General features: G+C 39.0%; 2 protein-coding genes across 8 annotated transcripts; one reads left to right on the top strand and one right to left on the bottom strand.

Annotated features, from left to right (window-relative positions):
• SRSF10 (serine and arginine rich splicing factor 10) lies at window positions 854–13,296 on the top strand. 7 transcript variants are annotated; one of them, XR_001918857.1, is made up of 7 exons: window positions 854–1,091; window positions 2,501–2,672; window positions 3,069–3,432; window positions 6,433–6,539; window positions 8,052–8,214; window positions 8,435–8,488; window positions 11,981–13,296. XR_001918857.1 is itself a non-coding variant. In XM_013974328.2 (7 exons), the coding sequence occupies exons 1-7, from the start codon at window positions 1,027–1,029 to the stop codon at window positions 12,039–12,041; spliced, it is 654 nt and encodes a 217-aa protein (XP_013829782.1). In that variant the 5' UTR covers window positions 864–1,026; the 3' UTR covers window positions 12,042–13,296. The 7 variants fall into 7 exon arrangements, 6 of the variants coding, with proteins under 6 accessions (XP_005676908.2, XP_005676907.2, XP_013829782.1 ...); XM_013974328.2 differs by lacking the exon at window positions 3,069–3,432 and adding an exon at window positions 8,620–8,721 and having other exon boundaries at window positions 864–1,091; window positions 2,501–2,605; window positions 6,436–6,539; XM_005676851.3 differs by lacking the exons at window positions 3,069–3,432; window positions 11,981–13,296 and adding an exon at window positions 8,620–10,678 and having other exon boundaries at window positions 859–1,091; window positions 2,501–2,605; window positions 6,436–6,539; window positions 8,438–8,488.
• On the bottom strand, window positions 15,489–19,434 carry PNRC2 (proline rich nuclear receptor coactivator 2). Its single transcript, XM_018055782.1, has 3 exons — window positions 19,231–19,434; window positions 18,266–18,471; window positions 15,489–17,549 (listed from the first exon to the last, which is right to left on the bottom strand). The coding sequence occupies exon 3, from the start codon at window positions 17,529–17,531 to the stop codon at window positions 17,112–17,114; it is 420 nt and encodes a 139-aa protein (XP_017911271.1). The 5' UTR covers window positions 17,532–17,549; window positions 18,266–18,471; window positions 19,231–19,434; the 3' UTR covers window positions 15,489–17,111.

The raw sequence follows: 19,769 nt of genomic DNA, 5'->3' as shown, positions 1-19,769 counted from the left end.
ATTTTGGCCTGGAGAATTCGGGGTCGCAAAGAGTGGGACATGACTGAGCGACTTTCACTTTCACAACCCACATAAACCAACCTCTTTGAAGTCTTCCCATAATCTGTTAAAGAGTGTGAAGTTCTGAGACCAAAAAGTTGGAGAAACACTGCAATACAGAAACAAAGCACACTCAGGAAGCTGTTAGCAACAGAGACGGTGTAGATGACAATGGCGACTAAGATGTGAGGTTTGCGCCCCATTTTGGTAGGAACAGCCTTTCATGGGGAGGAAACTGCGTGGATAAGAGGAGGGAAAACGACCAAGAATGGTGGTGGCTAGGGGCCACCCGGGCAAAGGCGCTCAGGGAGTGAGCCGGCTGAAAGCACTGGAGAGGCAGGCCGATTTCTCTGCAAGGACACACACCTCCTTCCCTCTCACACTAATACCAGAGAGGCCGTAACTTCTTCTCTTGCAGGCCAGCAATCTAATGAAAGCCAGGAGGACATACCGTGGACCAGACAGAAAAAAAGGCCTGTCTCTCCGAATTATAACATTTAAAACTCTGTCCAGTTTGTAACGACTGTACAGTACAGCACACAAGTTAAAACATCTGCTTCCTGACTTGGGCGGGGTGAAGGAGAGGGGAAAGCGACCCAAGGCAGGAAAAGGCGGGAAAATAAAGCCTTAAAGAAAGAAAGAGCGGGCTGCTGGCAAGAGGGAGGAGGTAGCTCAAGAAGCCAATGAATGAGACCGAGGCTGCGGCACGTACTCGGGCCGCCCGTGTGCGCAGGCGCACGCCTGGTAATCTCGCGGGAAAGAACCGTTGCAGGTCCCGGCGTGGAGCCCAGGTAGGAGGGGAGGGGGTGGGGGAGCAGGAGTGAAGTCTCGCGAGAAGAGGCGGTCGCTGTAGCGGAGCCCTGTGGCTGTGTGTGTGTGTGTGTGTGTGTGTGTGTGTGTATGTGTGTCTGAGGAGGATCCGGCGCCGAAGCTGCGGACGGTTTGCTGAGCCCGTTAGTGTCCCTGCGGAGACTCAACGCCGGCGTCATGTCCCGGTACCTGCGCCCCCCCAACACGTCTCTCTTCGTGAGGAACGTGGCCGACGATACCAGGTATGTACAGGGGAGGCCGCAGGCGGTCGGGGAAGACCGGTGCGGCGACGCATGGGGCCTGGGTCGGGGGGAGGGGAAGGGGTGAAGATGGCGGGTACCGCGCGGGCTTTCGGGCCTCAACTAGGCCGCGCCGCCGGCTCAACCGCCGCGTGGGAGCGAGGGCGGCGGCCGCTGATCCTCCCCGGCGGTCGCGGGAGCGCGGCCCGCGTGGCGCGGGTTTCGGCCCCCTCCCCCTCCGCAGATGGGGGGAGCCTTCCTCCTCGCTTCCTCTCTTCGGTTCCAGTCTCGGATGTCCGCCGATCATCAGCTCTCCATTGATTTGAAGTTAACGTTCTTTGGGGTGCACGCCCCCTCGGTCCACAAGTTGTTTTTTTTTTTTTAGTTAAAATTGCTTTGCAGTAAAATAGCGGGATCGGGGCGGGGGGTGGGGGAGTGTGGCGTAGCATTTGCTACCCTTTTTGCTGTGTTATATTTGCCTCTCTTTTTTTTTTTTTTCTTTTGGTGTTGGAGATGTTTGTAGAAAAGGGATGTTGAGATTAGAGATTAGAAAAAATTCTCCCAGTGAGACGGTACGAAGTAGTCTTTCCCCTTTTCCGGGAAATGCCGATCACCCTTTGAAAACGGAGGTTTAGGAAGCTTCTACCATTAGGGCGTTGATAGCTAAATTGGATTAATCTGGACCGTCCCTTTGTTCTCGCCAATTCCCTTAATTGCTTGGAGTTGCGGTCAGAATTTTTTGGAAGAGATGTTACCAGATTTACAGTTTTACAAGTAACCACTCTATACACACACACACCATTTTGGTAGCCTTGTGTGATTTTTCTGTCTTAACTTTTAAGTAGGGAAAGTAAGCAATAGTAATTACTATAGCTTCTAGGAAAATTTCCCCTTTATGTCATATTGACATTTATTGAGAAATTTTAAATATTTGTCTTTTTATTTTTCAAACCGCATTTACCTGTTAAATTTGGGGCTAAAAAAAGTGCTTGGTATTTTTCAGAATACTAGAGTTGCTTTAATTTTTTTTTAATTAACAATACTTATATACAATTTAATGTTAACTATACTTTTTATGAGAAGTTATGAAGGCTCTGGATAAAAGCAGTGAAGATTAAGTTGTAATCAGGTTTCCTTAAATGTCTTGTTTTCCTGTTGATGTAAAAGACTAGTAGGTTTTATTACCAGCTCCTTTATTATGTTTCAAAATCATGGATTCTGGCTGTCCTTTCTCAAAAAGATACATGTTGTATATTTTTACAGTTGGCGCTCCCTATTTGTTTCAGGTCACCCAGGAACATAGCACAGTCCCTTTCATTATTTAAAATAGTACAGAAAAGAAACCTATTTCTTACAAAGAAACTGTTAAAAGCGTGAGCATAAAGATCTGGCGTCTTCTTATGATGTTTTAGGTCTGAAGACTTACGTCGGGAATTTGGTCGTTACGGTCCTATAGTTGATGTGTATGTTCCACTTGATTTCTACACTCGCCGTCCAAGAGGATTTGCATATGTTCAATATCCTTTCTTCAGATGGCTGATTAGTGAGGGGTGTTGAAGTTTGAAATTCAAGTTTTTGTAAGAGGTAACATCTAAAAAGTAGTTTTTTTGGTGTTTTTTTTTTTTTTTTTTTTTGGTCCTCTAATAAATGTTTTGTCTTCAATTTTTTTCTAAATTAATTCTGACTCACATTGTTCTTACTATTTCTTAAAGTTAATCCAAAAACAGTAAATTATTTAAATTCCCATTCATGCTGCTGAAACTCAAATCAATTATAATATGTGATTTAAATTTGAATACACTCTACCACCTCTAATGTAACTCAAATTAAAGGTTAATATGTTCTTGTGCTTAGCAATTTAAGTTTGGTATTCTTGTTTGTTAATTTGAATCACTTGATCAAAAACAGATTGTATAATAACAATGAGGTAAGCTTCTTTAATATTGTCCCCTAATTTGCTGTCCTCTGTTGTTACCTCAGAGAATGTAAAGCTGTACAGTTAATGGCGACCCCAAAGAGAAAGCATGAAAGAACCTTTAGAGTAGAGTTCAACACTTAAGGCAAGTAGACAAGCCAAAGACCTCTTAAGGATCAGGCTTGAAGAGAAGGGAGAGTTTGGGAAAAGAAAATATAAAGAAAAGCTGGAAGAAGGACAAGCCTAATGGGAGACAAAGCCTCGCTTTATCTACAAAAGGGGGAAAAGGTTGTTTTTCAAAGTTAAAGATAAAGCCATCTGTCATATTTGGCCAAGCATCTCATGACAAGTCCTTCTGACAAGCACTTAAAGAGTTAAAGGTCAAGATGAAGTTGAATGATGGCCAAGATTAAAGGAGTCATACCTGATGTATCCTACAGAATAACTATTTTCCTTGTTTTTTTTTCTTTTTTTCTTTTTCTTTTTTTTTGTTTCCTAATGTTTTGTAAGCAGTTAATTTCCAAAATTTTTCCGGTTTGGTCTAGGGACAAAACCTGTAACTTGATTTTGTGGGCTTTTGATGTTGTGATGTGGTCTTGTATAAATGCATTCTCTCTTAGCTTGTCGAGTTAAAGTGTACCAGGATGTAATGTTGTTAAGCTTAAATTCAGCATATTTCTGCTTTGGACCAAGTGGTCAGGTGCCATAGGGTGGCAGGCAGGGCTGTTGGAGTAGCATGAGGTTCTGGAGTCAGACCAACTCCACAGAGGCATGCTGAAAGGGGACACAGGTGCATGGACTGGGGATTACTTAGAAACTGTTCTGGTGGTCTTAGAAGGTCATATCCACTAGGGATACTATCTGTTTATAGGTTTTTAAAGGGAATGCTAGTGGCACACACATTCTTTTAATATCTGAAGCTTAGTTCTGTGAAACTTGGTGCCCCTGAATGCTTTAGCACATATGATCAGTTGTCCCAGAATAGCTGCAGAAAGCCTTATCCTTGCTATAAGCACTAATTAGGATCTATGGGAAATTGTTCCCTGGCCCAGAGTCTCTGGTGACATTGTTTCCCTGTTTGAGATCATCTTGTGACAGCAGAAGTTTGGGCTGTGTACTTAAATTCTTCCTGTTCACATTCAGCGGATCTCTGGAAACTTAGTTCTAGAGAGATTTAGGGGAAATGCCCAAAGCTGCGACTCCTGCAGGGCCTCTGCTCAAGGACAGTTGTGAGAATTGGTTGCAAAGCTCTGTTACAGACAGGATAAGAGCTATATCTGACTTCTTTTTTGTTTGTTTGTTTGAAGTAGCAGTGTATTCTGGCTTAGAGTGTTGACCTGATTTTACCTGGTTTGGGGGTGGCCTGGGAACCAGGATCAGCAGTTTGACTCAGGAGTATGTGATACTTGAGCCAGAGAAGAGTTATTATTCAAAGGAACCTCAAGGCAAATTATAGCTATGTTTTATATATAAAATCTTTCTATGGTTTTAAAATAGTTAAAAAGAAATGGGTATCAGGATTTTGCAAAGACCTTGAGTATAAATTTCTTCATAACTGGCATCAGAATATTTGACTGTCTTTGTGTCATTCTCTTTTTTATCTGACCCCATTCCCAGCTAACTGTCTCATGGTAAGGTAGAGCCTTACCATGATTCATCTAACCCAGGGTTCTGTTTTTGAGGATAGCCTCAGATGGTGATTGGCTCTCATTAATAATTTTTATGCTTCATGGTCTAAATCCTTTATTTTGTCTCAAAGTAGTATACCATTAAATGACCTTGTTCTTTTCAATTATTTTAGAGCCCAACTGCATTAACCTGGAGGAGTGTTTGGTTATAGTAGTCCGGGCTGTAAACTCCCTATCAACCTTTTGTCTTTTCATGATGAAAGCCTCATGATGTAAGACTTGAGAAAACCTCTCCTTCACTACACATAGTAGCCTCAGGAAAAGAGAACTGGGACCCTGCTGTGGTCCTTAAGTCCTTTCAGAACAAAAAAATAGCAAATATAGTGAGACCTTTTAGTCTCTGGAGTAAGAGAATATTAATATCAGTCTTGAAGGGACTGTATCACTTTGGGATGTTTTTAATCAGCACTTAAGATCTGAACTCCTCTCAAATTTAAGAAATAGAAATGGACAAGTTAGAACAGTGAATTTTAGTACAGAATGAAAATCCACACGCAGACCTAGCCTAAGTCCACTTCAGAAGCTTTCCTGTTAAACACTGCTTTCAATATGTGCTTGGCTTCTATTAGAATGGTGGTTTTAGGAAAGGAACTAAATTTGGCCAGAAGAATTTTGTAAAGCTTACATTGACTGGGGAGAACAAGGCAACTTGGCCTCTCAGATCAAAAGCTGGGTACCAGCAATGGCACCCCACTCTGGTACTCTTGCCTGGAAAATCCCATGGACGGAGGAGCCTGGTGGGCTGCAGTCCATGGGATCACTGAGGGTCGGACACAACTGAGCGACTTCACTTTCACTTTTCACTTTCATGCATTGGAGAAGGAAATGGCAACCCACTCCAGTGTTCTTGCCTGGAGAATCCCAGGGACAGGGGAGCCTGATGGGCTGCCGTCTGTGGGGTCGCACAGAGTTGGACACAACTGAAGTGACTTAGCAGTAGCAGTAGCAACAACTCCTGCTTTGGGCTTAAAAGTATTATCTTGAAATTCTCAAATTGAAAACCAGTCCCAAACCCATTTCCTCATGGGAAGCTTTATGCTTAAGTGTCATGGTTAGGGCTTTCTGGTCCAGGAATCTTTAGAAATGGTCTGTAATTTCTTGACAGCGTGCTTTTATAGTCTGTGCATGGATGTAATGTGTTTCTGGTATAGTGATGTCTTTAGTATTGCTTGATTCTGTCCTTGATAACTGCAAGTGGCTAGCATATCAGTCTTCTCAGCGTGGTATATAGTAAGACAGCTACGTGAAATAATCAATTAGATATGTCTGAAAAAATAGCAAGATTAATTTGAGGTTAATGCTTTCATTTCTTGTATATTCCGCTTGCTTACACAAGAACTATTGGCATTTTTTTTTTTCACTTGAAACAAAAATACGAAAAACAGTTTTGGTTTTATTTTAAGAAATTTTTGTTTTGGCATACAACATAAAATTGGCATTTGTTTTTCTATTTTGTCTTTTTCTGTAAAATTCTTAAAACAGGAAAATCCTGATGGGATTACTTGGTAGTTCAGCTATAACAGATTTTATATCAATTATAACTTTATAATATGTATTCACATGTGTTTTCAACCACAAGTGCTTTAATACTGTGAAGTGTTTATAGCTGAATTAACCAACTAGTTAATGGGGTCTTGATTTTCTAGAATAATGTTGAGAGATTGCAAATTGTTCCAGACTTACCAACTGAACTCATTCATTATCAAAGTTTGCAAAACTTCCCGAGCCCCTTAACATTTAGCACATTTGAGGATGTTCGTGATGCCGAAGATGCTTTACATAATTTGGACAGAAAGTGGATTTGTGGACGCCAGATTGAAATACAGTTTGCACAGGGGGATCGAAAGAGTAAGTATAAGGACTCTTACGTCTAATACATGTAAAATACATCATATTTAGACACTGTTTTGAGAATGCTTCTTGGAAATATTTGTGTAATATGTCTATCTGTTCAAAACCGAAAATGATAGTTTGGGGGAATTCTTGAATACTTTGCAGAATTTCAAGGTAGACATAAGGATTTAGAATGCATTGATTAGAATCCCTGAAGTATGTTTGGACTCTAAGAAAGTGGATCATTATTATCAGTTAGGGCATGTTTAATATACTGATTGTGTAATCGAAAGGGATAAAATTTGTAAAGTTTTGGTTCTCTTGAGCTGTTTCCCTGCCTTATAAAGATCATCATTGTATATTGAGTAATTATGTAGGTGACTGGCTGTGGAAGTTGACAGACTGGGAAAGAGTATATAGATTAAACCTAGAATAGATCCTTTTATTGGTACTTGATTTTTGTTAATGCAGGCATACACCACGTGTTGGCTGCATGCTAATAAGGCAGAAGTACAGGCTTTGCAGTCAGATGGACCTGGGTTTAAATTCTGGCTTAACCTTTATGTTACTTAAGCAAGGTAGTAAAAGATAGAGATTAAGATAGTTACTGAAGAGACGAGGATCACTTAGGTAGATACAAGCTATTGGTAATTCTCTAGTTCTTGGGTTGGATGATAGGTTCCTGGGTAGTCACTGTTATTATTTATACCTTTATACACACATACACAAAGTATACGTAAATCTGCTTCATAGGATCAAATGAGATTAATGAAAGGATTGAGGCCTGTCCAAGGATATGAGTGTGTCTAAGGCATTCAGCTTCCCTCATAGCTCAGTTGGTAAAGAATCTGCCTGCAGTGCAGAAGACTCAGGTTCGATTCCTGGGTCAGGAAGATCCCCTGGAGAAGGAAATGGCAACCCACTCCAGTATTCTTGCGTGGAGCATGGACAGAGGAGCCTGGCAGGCTACAGTTCATGGGGTCACAACAGTCGGACACGGCTTAGTGACTAAACCACCACCAAGGCATTCAGCAAGTGTTAGTTTTCTTTGTCATGGTTTCTCAGAACTATATAACTAAATGTATGTTGTTGCATTTTGACACTACATATTGTTCATAGGCCACCATTAAGTATTTTGTCATTGTTAATTGTGTTCCAGCTAAATGGAAACTATGGTGAGATTGTTCCAAATTAGCATGTGGTTCAAAAGTCATTTGTGTTTTAATTTGGAATTTTAAAAATATTTTCCTGATGTTAAAGTAGTTGGCTTATTTTGGACAACAAACTAGATGTGAGAGGTCTTTGGGGGAAAAAAAAATTGAGATATTTGAGAGTATCATTTTTAACATAAAACCATCTCCTAATAGCCTTGCTTGAAAATAAATACCTCTTCCAAGATGCTCACAGTTAGCCTTGACACAGATTTGGGGGCAAAAGGGAAAGTGATACAGGAAATTTTCCTATAATGTGAAGGCTTAAATATTAAATTTTTAATGTTTGTAAATATTTCCCTTCTCTGTTTCATAGCTCCAAATCAGATGAAAGCCAAGGAAGGGAGGAATGTGTATAGTTCTTCACGCTATGATGATTATGACAGATACAGACGTTCTAGAAGCCGAAGTTATGACAGAAGAAGATCAAGAAGTCGGTCCTTCGATTACAACTATAGGAGATCTTATAGTCCTAGAAAGTAAGTGATGTGTACCACAGTGATCTGTTAGAAAAACTTTGTTAGACTTTAATTTTTTTTAATCTTTTTGTATACTTTTTAATTATGTATATTGTATGCTTCATTGAGACTTAAAATATTTTTACTACTTTATTTTTAAAAGTTTTATGGTTCACTTTTTAAATTAGAAACTTATAAATAGACATGTGTCACTGTTTGCTTTTTCTGATGTACTTTTTAGCAGTAGACCGACTGGAAGACCACGGCGTAGCAGAAGCCATTCCGACAATGATAGGTAAATAACTTTGCTTTGAAAAAGACTTTATACATTTTTCAATTTCAGAGTGAACTTTTGCTCTAAAAACAAATTTGATTAATATAGAATCTAATTTTTACTCTAATTGTATTTCTCCTCTGTTTTGAAAGATTCAAACACCGAAATCGATCTTTTTCAAGATCTAAATCCAATTCAAGATCACGGTCCAAGTCCCAGCCCAAGAAAGAAATGAAGGCTAAATCACGTTCTAGGTCTGCATCTCACACCAAAACTAGAGGCACCTCTAAAACAGATTCCAAAACACATTATAAGTCTGGCTCAAGATATGAAAAGGAATCAAGGAAAAAAGAACCACCTAGATCCAAATCTCAGTCAAGATCACAGTCTAGGTCTAGGTCAAAATCTAGGTCAAGGTCTTGGACTAGTCCTAAGTCCAGTGGCCACTGATAGTATAAACCATGATATTTTTAGGCATGTATCATTCATTTACTCATAGTTTGGTTTACTTAAATTATCAGGAATACAATGTTGCAATGATGCTTAAAAAACACTTGTCAGTTTTCCCTGTACCAGGCAATGGTTATAATTAAAATGATATGCTGTTGAGAAGCCACTCTTAAGAGTCCAGTTTGTTTAATGTTATGGGCAGCTACCAATTCGTGGTGTCTCTGTATATTTTTGTAAAGATTCTCATTTTTTATGCTTGAAGTATTGGTGAAAAGATGTTGGTTGACCATAATTTGCAACATTGTCTTATTAAAAATAAACTTTCATATCCATACTTGGTAGAACTGTTAACCTAGAAATGTAGCTTGCTAATAAGATAGAATGATAAAAAAGTGAAGTTGTAGCCACAGTACAACACTGACCGACCAGACACATTTAGGTTCAGGGTGGACCTGTTTGTCTTGTCAAGATGTCTAGGCCCGTGATGGTAATTTATGGCACAGTGCGGAATAGTTCTTTTGTTAACCCCCACTGTCTTGGAAAATGACAAGTGGGTTAAGTAGCATTTTTCAGGCAGATTGTTTGATTGAAACAAGGAGCCTTCACTTTCCTGGTTTCTATGAAGATTTGGAACCATACAAACGTCGGAAAAACTCACCTTAAAACTTGGGCAGGTTGATGATGGCAGAAATAATTTTAAGTGGAAAAGAATGCTCTTATGTAGTTACTCTCAACTTTAAGGAGCGTTGTTGACCATAATATTGCATAGTTTTCTTACTGCTGTTAAAAGCAAGTAAAGTGTTTCAAAGGAGGTTTTGTTTGTGAGTGTGCATAGTGTAAGAGGACTGAATTTTGATGCTTAAAGCACTTGGTGTGTGCATTTGTATCAAAATGTGCCCATCTCTCTATGAAGGAAGCTTGTTCTTCACACCTCAGTTTATTTAACGTGAGGCAAGTTAAAAAAACAACACTCCCATTCTAAGTGATTCTCTGGTGCCATGAGATTTAAAATAACTTTGAAAAAAATTAATTTCAAGAAAGTCACATCTCTTTGAGTTTTTGATTGATTATCAGTGTAGTACCTGATAAAAATAAGAGAATAATACCCTACTCTATAAAAATTTCTAACATCTCTCTGTGAGATCATGTGGGGGCAATAAAAAGTGACTTGATATGTCCAGTCTCATTTCAGAGTAAAAGCTAGCATCTTTAAAATTTTAGATCGCTTGCTTACAGGCATAAGTAAGAAATGCTGTGGGGAAACTATCCCTTTTAGAGGATTACTTTTTTCAGTTTTGGTTTTAGAGATCTAGGCCTTGCCTGTAAAGAACAAAAGGTGGTTTTTAAATACTGTTTGTGGAATGTGTTTAAAGGATTGATTCTAGAACCTTTGTATATTTGATAGTATTTCTAACTCATTTCTTTACTGTTTGCAGTTAATGTTCATGTTCTGCTATGCAATCATTTATATGCACGTTTCTTTAATTTTTTTAGATTTTCCTGGATGTATAGTTTAAACAAAAAGTCTATTTAAAACTGTAGCAGTAGTTCGCAGTTCTAGCAAAGAGGAAAGTTGTGGGGTTAAACTTTGTATTTTCTTTCTTATAGAAGCTTCTAAAAAGGTATTTTTATATGTTCTTTTTAACAAATATTGTGTACAACCTTTAAAACATCAATGTTTGGATCAAAACAAGACCCAGCTTATTTTCTGCTTGCTGTAAATTAAGCAAACATGCTATAATAAAAACAAAATGAAGGAAATAATGATTAACTGGAATTATTATAGTTTTGAATGAGATTCTAAAATAACAGTGGAAACAATTCTTTGTAGATTTAGGAGTATTTTAAATCAGTGTTGCACTAGGCACAACTTTTACTTTGGAAATGATAGAACTTGCCAGAAAGGTACATCTTTTACATAGTACTTAAAATTTCCTATGTAATTTCAAAAGTTGTTTCATGATTGCATATTAAACCCCTTGGGTTAAATAACTTAGGTTACTTGTATTAAGATATGCATTAAAATGAAATGTGAGTCAGATTTTTAAGTTTATATTTTCATTATTAGATGGACCAATAATTCTACTCGTCCCCATCCTAAACAAGATGGATTGGGCTTTATCTTTATGGCATGATTTAAAATATTTTTGCGTTCAGTGTTGGTGAGCACTTAATGTTAAGTGATAATCACTGTGGGAAACTGGTTTAGGTGTTTTGTGGTCTGAGTTCTAGCTTTATAATGAAAACAAGTATAGCTGATATTATGATGTGCCAGACACTGTTCTAAAGTTTTATGTATTCATTTATTCATCATGAACTCTGTAAGAAAGATACTTTTATTTTCTCCATGTCACAGATGATAAACTGAGGCACAAAGAAAAAGCTATAAAAGGCAGATCCAGGATTTGAGCTCAGGCCTGATCCTTAGATGATTTTTTTTTTTTTTTTAGTGGACTATAAATAGAGTAGATTGAGGAAATAACCCATTGAAATTGTTCTCAGTCCATATAGGATTAGAAGGCCTGATGTTTTCAGTTTTTTTATGTGTTACTTATTTTTAGACTTTCTTGAGAACTTTATATTATTTCTAAAGTGACATGTTTAACATGGCTTCAAAGGGACTATTTTATAGTTGAACCCATGATAGGGATCCTACTGATACTTGAGGATCCTTATAGAGGGCTTTAATGTTGGGTTACATAGTTGCATAATTATTGAGTATGTACTGTGTGTCTGGCACAACCCATTATTGGAGTAGAACATATCAAGACTCAAGTGAGAGCTGACAGTTCACCTCTCTTTTTTACTTAAGATCTCGCTGCATTTTTTTTTTGAAGCCAAGTAAACAAGAAGAATAATGACAGATAATGCTTAAGGAAAGGTGCTACATAGAGTATGAGCTCTTAAGTTACAACCCAGGAAAAAGACCTGGGAGCTATTATACTATTCTCTTGAAAATTTGGCCCTGTAAGCTGCTACATCCAGTTCAACTAACAAAATCCTGTATACCACAGAGAAGAATAAAGAAAAACCAAACTGACAAACATCCTTCTTTTATTTAAGACCAAACTGCAGCTGGAATACCCAGTACAGTTCTGCTTACTACACTTCAAGAAAGATCTGAGAAAGCGGAAAAAGAACCAAAGAAGGGCAGTTCAAGCGACCAAAGGGTGGGTGGAAGGTGCTGCAGTATGAATACTGTACGAATATTTTGACTCTGGTCTGAAAAGATAAAAGAATGTTATGGAAACTACATGGAATATTTGAAGTCCCTTCAAGTTTGAAAGTAAGCATTTTAGGACAAATAAAAGGAAATTCAACTTTGTACTTGTGGAAACTAATCCCTAAATCTGAATAGGTTTATACTGATTCATGGGTAACAGGTCCATGTTAAATTATTGGAAACTAGGATGTCTGAATATCAAGGAAGACAGCCATAGTCTCTTACAGTGCCTCTATTGGTCTGTCTCAAAGTGAATTGGGTGAGAAAAGGTATGGTCCAATATAAACTTGGTTATCTCTTAAAGTCAGTTCTATTTTTGCTATTGGGAAATCTTGCCTTTGTTTATTATTCCAGTGCCAGTGTTTTCTGCTAATGCTTTGCTTTGTTGGCATCTGAGTTTCCTTACTTGTATGCCATATGTGGTTTACATCTTCCTTAAACACGCTCCCTTGTAAATTCCAATTATGATACTTGACATCCAGCTAAGAGGGTCCATCTCTTCTCACCTCTTTCCTAGTCAGTATATACAGCAAACATTTACTGAGCCCTTATTATGCCCCCAAAATTGTACTGGGTAACTGGGGAGAAAAACAGATAAAACTCACTTATTCAATAAATGTCTACTGAGCACAATCTAGTGAATCATAACAGTGTGGCCTCATTGTCTTGTTTGAGGTGTATTATAACAATATTTTACACCATTTATATCCTATGTAATTATAAAATCCAATATACTATCAAAGAAGCAATTTTGTGGTTATTTGCCATTTAAAAGTATCCAGTATTTGTTTGCATCCCATTAATACAAATAATGAAAAAAATGATTTGTTTTAATCTGTAATAAACTGATTTATTGTGCAGTGACTGTAATATACTAGAGTTATATTTAATTGTTAACTCTGCCTCCTCAAACACATATTAGGCAACAATCCCCAAAATAAGTATTTAACTTTGCATCAGATGTAAAGGAGACTCTGGGTGCTATAATTAAGATTATTTTGAGGCAGACAGAGAGCTGTTAATTCCCAACTGATTTAGTATGTTCTGTAATTGAGAAAATGTTCACCAAATTATACTTTTTAGTGATTTACATGTACATTTTATAGGGGACATGTTCTGTGTATAGTGAATAAATAACTTTTGTAGTATCACAAAATGTTTTGGATTCCTTAGTTCCTCATTAGGATGTGCAGTTTACCTATACATTGATTTCATCACTTGCATATTTTTGTCTTATTTCTGCTGCATTTAAAACTTTTTATCTAAAGTTATTCACCTAAAAATACAGAAGTGTTTAAGCCTTTATAAAGATTTTGAAAATATAGCAGAATACATATAAGGGAGATGTGAAATGGAGGTATTTTTACCCCTGCTTCATTTTTTAATATTTCAAACTTGGATAAGACCACACAGCACATAAGTGGCAGATACTAGTTAGTGTCCATGGTTTTTCATTTGGTTCATCTGTTTAAATCAAATAGGTAAATTTAATAACTTACACAATTAATACAATGGAATCTAGAATTCACTTGCAAGATTTAATAGATTTATGAACACAGTTTAATTACAAAGAGTTTTTTTGAACTTTCTTGGATGAAAAAGGTTAAATGTAATCCAAGATCAGCTGTTGGCAGCAGCTGTCACTCACTTTCCAATCTAGCTTTCCAAATTTCGATCACATTGTATTGCATTTTGAACATTTTTGTTTACAAAATCCTGAGATATTTTGAAGTGGGGAGGCTGTGAACTTGAACAGCACAGTGGTAGCTCAGGAGAACAGTGTTCAACTAAGAGGTCTGTCAAAGCTTTTTACACCTGGAATCCCAGGTGTAACTGTCCTCATTGATAAATGAAGTCAGCAGCCTATTCACAACTACTGTTACCTATCTGTAAAACAGCTAGCTGCTATGGAAAAGGTTCCTTTTGGGTTTTCCCTTTGTCCCTCCTTTAGCAGTGTTGGTTATGTTCATTGTGTTATTCCTCTGTATTCCTAACAGTTGTTTCACCCTTATGTTAAAAGTGGGATTCTTTTCATATTTGGCCTAAAAAGCAAGGTGTGTATATTGATTATTGATAATTGACAGAGTAGTTTGTAAAGAAGTAAAAGGCCTTTTTTGTGTCTAGTTTTTTGTAGAGCACATCTCTGAATGCTAGATAATGAAATAAAACTGGTCAAGGATCCAAAAAATCTTGAATTTTTTTATTTTTTTTAGGTTTAGCTCTGCCTGACAGATTTGTGACTGGGTAGGCTTTCCTCATTTGTGTAAGAGGTTGGAGATGTACTTTATCCCACTTATTTTACAAAGTAATTGCCTATGAGAATACAGTTAAAGAAACACTAGAAAACTTACCCAAAACCCTTTGGTTTTTTCCCATCTTGTGCTTGCTTCTGGGATGAAGAGAACTTAAGTGTAAAGATAGGTTATAGACTGAAGATTCTATCGAACTGTATATGCTGCCATCAAAGAGATGATATTTAAATTATAACACTGACAAGGCTCATGCTTTTGCTGACCGCAGCCCTACAAGATGAGTTTTAAACTTTTGGGTTCTTAAAACAATTTGGGAAATTGATGTCAACATACTTCTTGTAGGCTAACCATAACTTTGTATCTAAAGGTATAAAGTTACCCTTAGCTATTAAAATTTTTGTAGTGAACATTTTTTACCACTTGAGTCAATTCCGAGCCAAAAATCTAGAATATATATTTGTATGTATACATCAAACCCTAACTTAATGCCTGGGGTAAGGACTGTTCAGTCCAGTGGATTCCAGCAGGGCACAAAAGAGCACTTGGCAGTTGTTTGCATTATTGCTCATGGAAATTACAGTGGGACACAGGATAAAGGTGACGACTCAGAAGAGTGCATGAGAAAACACAGCCTGGCGCTGGGCATCGCAGCCTGCTTAGTGTGGAACTTAGAACTACTTTAAGCTACCCTGTCTTTTGCAATGCATTAGAAAGCTGGTTATAGTTCTTTTTCCCCCAAGGCCCTCTTGTGAAAACTATGTTAACAAATAGGTAACACAAATGTTCCTGTCAATTTAAATAATTCTAATTTTTTTTCCTACAAACCTAAGCCATCTTAGGCACTTAAACCTGCTTTACTGAGTATGAAATAAATTCAAAAGCTTTATTTAAGTTCCTTAAATATTCTGTGGCCTTTTACTGTTAGCCCTGCTGTAAAGAGGAAGTCATTTGCCTTTCTAATGTATAGTTGCTAATCCAAAAGTCTTTGTCAGCAAGTGGGTTGCTTCTTAAAAACCAATGGTTCTGTTGTATTTCAGTGGGGTTAATTATGCAAATAGGTAGTCATAACAACTTCTATACAATAAACACAAGCCAGTGGGGAAGAAACAACTTTATTTTTTAATTTCATGCTTCGAATTCATGTATGTACATTAAGTACTATATAAAACTTGTTTTTAGGATATCATCATTTGACTTGGACAGTACTATCTCACCTCAATTTATTCGGAGAAACAATTTAGCGATTCTGCTTAAAAGTATTAAAAACGCTGCCAAATTAGGATAGCCCCCCCCCCCCAGTACACACACTTTACTTTTACTACTGGGTTGGCTGTTTTAATGAGCATGTTTAAAGTAAGCAAAACATGTTATCAAGGTATTATGCAAGAAATTACATCTTTTGCAATAAGTTGGTCCCCTGGGTTGCACCTGTTGACAAGGAAAAAAAAGATACACTGACATTGTACACTATACTCATAGGTTACACAAGTTGTTGAAAGCCAAAAGGAATCTTTAAGGTTGGAGGGACTGCTTAATAGTTAATCTTTGGGTTTAAGGAAAAAAAATTACCCCATACTGCATTTCACATCTCAAAAATAGCAAGTGTTTTAGCAGCTTAAAACCTTTTCGGTTATATAAAACTTCTTACACTAGGATTTACGTTGAAATATAGTTTACAGCAAGATCAATTATAACATACATACACTGGCACTTAAGCACAAGGGCAAAATTTAAAAACAGGTTTGTTTGTGGGGTGTTTTTTGACCTTTAAAATTAGGCCATAGTATAAGAGTCCATGTCTTACATTCAGCAAATTCATACTAAAATATTCTATTTTTGTAGGATAAATGCCAACAAAACTTTACATATGCTACAATTTTATTACATATATTTACATGGCTCTTTCCTAGGTATGCAGAACTTTCACATTATACAGCTCTCAACTTTAAAAAACCTTTGCAGGGATGATTTAAAGCCATATCACTGTCAGAATAGCTTGTGCAGTGCCATCATACAAAAATGTATTTTGAAAGCTACTCTGAACACCAAATACTGTTTCTAAAAAAATGGTTTTGGTGCATTTGTTGGCAGACACTATCCACTGCACATAACAGGGCCAATGGGGTATACTTGTTTCATTCTAAATAGCCCCTAGTGCCCTTTACACATTCACCACCATACAGTTCATTAAAATACTATTCTCTTAAAAAAATTCACATTTTCTTTAGGCAGTGCATCGGGTTCATACTACTGGTTTAGGTGTACTGATTCAGATGTCTCTAGGACAATAACATCTCAAAGATTCAAATAGTTTTCAACCCCTGTATGTCTTTAACTGGATGATTATAATCAGATTTACCATATCTTAGTAAGTCAATCTGCTGACCCATGAAATGATAATCTCCAGTATTTTCCCCCAACAAGCAATATAAAAAGTTGATTCCTTTACCATTCCCCAAATCTAAACTTGAATGGTTTCACTTGTATGGTTACTCAATTGAGAATACTAGTGAAGAGATCAAATACAATTATCCATAATTCAGTTATTTTAAACTGTACTGATTCCTACCATCACAGTGCACATAAAACAAGATGAAGTCTAATTATATTTTCTATGTTAATCAGTTTTACAGATTAATTCCCTAGTGAATTTGGTCTGAAACAATTGCCAGTTATCCTTAAATATGACTAAGCTTAAATGTTAGTACTTTATCTCATTTTATACCTGTACTTTAAGTAAGGTTTTAAGTTGAAATGTCATTATTTCTTTATCAGAAGGATTAAAGGAGACAGGAACCCAGTGGCTTGGTGGTTTAGGAAGAACACTTGGTGATGGTGGCTCACTAAACTTGGCCCCGGCATAGTTCTGATTAGTTTGAGACTTAAAAAGTAAGGTGGGACTTGATAAGCTAGAGTTCCAGTTTTGATTGTTTGGAAAATTTTTGTTCTTCCCCCCATTTTGCATGGCCTGCCATGCAGCTGATGACGAATTATAAGTATGTCCTCTTTCCTTTTTCTTGTGAACAATCTTCATCTGGGAATTCTGATCCTTGGTCTTCTGTCTACTAAGCTGTTGTTGGTTCTTACTAACATTTCTAGTTTGAGGGGCTGGAATGTTATACCTCTCTCCACCACCCATCTTCAGCTTCTTTGTCACCTGTGAGTGGAAACAAAATACTGAGTGAAATTCCAGTACAAAACTTCAGTGGCCCCAATTTGCAACTCCAAATATCTCGAAGAAGACTCACGTATGTGCTATTCAGCTGCTTTAGCTTTACTATACGTTCACACTTGTACAGCCTTTATTACCTAAGAAACAAATGAGTCTACCAACAAATCTAAACAATACTGCGTTTAAAAACAATTTGTTTAGGATGTGCCCGTGTGCATGCTCAGTCATATCCGACCTTTTCCAATCCCATGGGCTGTAGCCTGCCAGGCTCGTCGGTCCATGGAATTCTCCAGCAAAGAACACTGGAGTGGGTTTCCATTCCCTCCACCAGGGGATCTTCCTGATCCAGGGATCTAACCCGGGCCTCCTGCATTGGTGGGTGGATTCTTTATCATGGAGTCCCCTGGGAAGCTCTAGTTTAGAATGAGTGAGTGAGTGAAGTCGCTCAGTCGTGTCTGACTCTTTGCGACCCCATGGACTGTAGCCTAACCAGGTTGCTCCGTCCATGGGATTTTCCAGGATAGAATACTGGAGTGGGTTGCCATTTCCTTCTCCAGGAGATCTTCCCGACCTAGGGATTGAACCCAGGTCTCCAGCATTGTAGGCAGACGCTTTACCGTCTGAGCCACCAGGGAAGATCCTGGTTTAGAATGAGTCCATCATAAAATGTCTGCCCCATTACAACCATAAGTTTTTAATACCTTTCAGTCTGCTTTTCCGATTGCAGGATTTCCACTACCTGTCCTCTTCCTTGCTGCCACGCCCAGGATAATAGATGTTGCTTTCTGACAGATCCTTTCCTTTGTCTCAATACAGAAGTTTTCATGGGCCGATCTGCTGAGTTCAGCCTAGGAGCTGAGGCCAACATCTGAGTCTCCTCAGCACACAAGTTTGAGAGAAGTCTTACCTAGAAAAGCAACGATTTCGTCATTATTTCAATTAAAAAAACAGAGAAACTGATCGTTTATATTTACTCCAGAAAAAATTTAAAGAATGGCTACTTAACAAAAAGGCAGAAAATAATGTCTCACATGGATTTAGTGACCAAAATGTTGTAAAACCATGGAAACGTTAGCCTCTACAGTCATGCTAAGAAATGTGCTTAAAATTTGTTTCCTAAAGACCGTGTTGTTAAAGTCCCACCAGAATTTTCCAATCTTTAGACACATCACGTATCTGTTTTAGCAGAGCCTCCTCTCCCAACATGTTTACGTCACGCAGCGCTTCCTTTGGTTATGAACTCTTGACTCCTCCCCGTTTTAAAATAAGTTTCACAAGCCATAACAAGCAGCTTCCCATCTTAAATACTTAAACAATCACTATTATAAACATTAAACATCTGCGATTCCACTTGATAGTCCAAGAAGCCAAGTTACCAAGCAAGAAGCTCTTATCGAAAGGGTGAGAGGCCCTTCCAGACTGTTTCAACGCCCTAAAGAAATTTAAGTTTCCAGACCCTGAGTCATTCCCAAAGCGAGCCCGGAAAGTTCGGGTCTTCTGCAACGAGGTTGGGCTTCCAAGTCGCTCCGCGTCCCTCGAGCCCGGCCCGGGAACCCGCTCCTCCGGGCCGCCCGCGCCCCCCCAGCCTCGGATCTCGCCTCCTTCCCCCAACAATAGGGAGCGCCGCCGCCAACATGGCCGCACCCGTCGCGCCGCCGCCACTCACCGACTTCAAGCCCGGGACTACGGCGGCGGCGGCTTCTGCTCGGCTTCGAAGCCCCCCTCCCCTTCCAGGGAGAGACGAGGCACGGAACGGGCGAAGCCCACGAGCACGGACGAGCGAGCTGCTGGCCACCTCAACGTCTCAACCGACCTCCTCCTCCTGTCTCTACCGACAAAATGGAGGCGGCGGCGAGCGCTGAAGCGGGGCCGGGAGGCGCTGCGGCCAATCAAAACACGCTTTCGCGCGACCCGGCCAATGATACGCGGGCCACCGCCTGTTGCTGGGGCCCGACGGGGCCGAGGGAGGGGAGTTGGCTGTGGCCGAAGGTTTGAAATCCTCCCCGAGAGGAGCATGTCGGGAATAACCGCCGCGGTCCCGGTGGCCGGCCCTCTGCGGGCGCCCGGGTGACACTGTCCTCTCCCGGGAGGCGCGCGCCCGGCCAGGCTCGGTACCCAAGGACGCAGTCAGCGCCAACCCCTCACGGCGACTCCGAGCCCCGCGCGCGTCCGGCGCCGGGGAAGGGACGTGAGCGGCTCACCTGG

The sequence above is a fragment of the Capra hircus genome, chromosome 2 (genome assembly GCF_001704415.2).
Source record: "Capra hircus breed San Clemente chromosome 2, ASM170441v1, whole genome shotgun sequence".
Classification (NCBI taxonomy): Eukaryota; Metazoa; Chordata; class Mammalia; order Artiodactyla; family Bovidae; genus Capra; species Capra hircus.
This window is presented reverse-complemented; position numbering and strand designations above follow the sequence as displayed.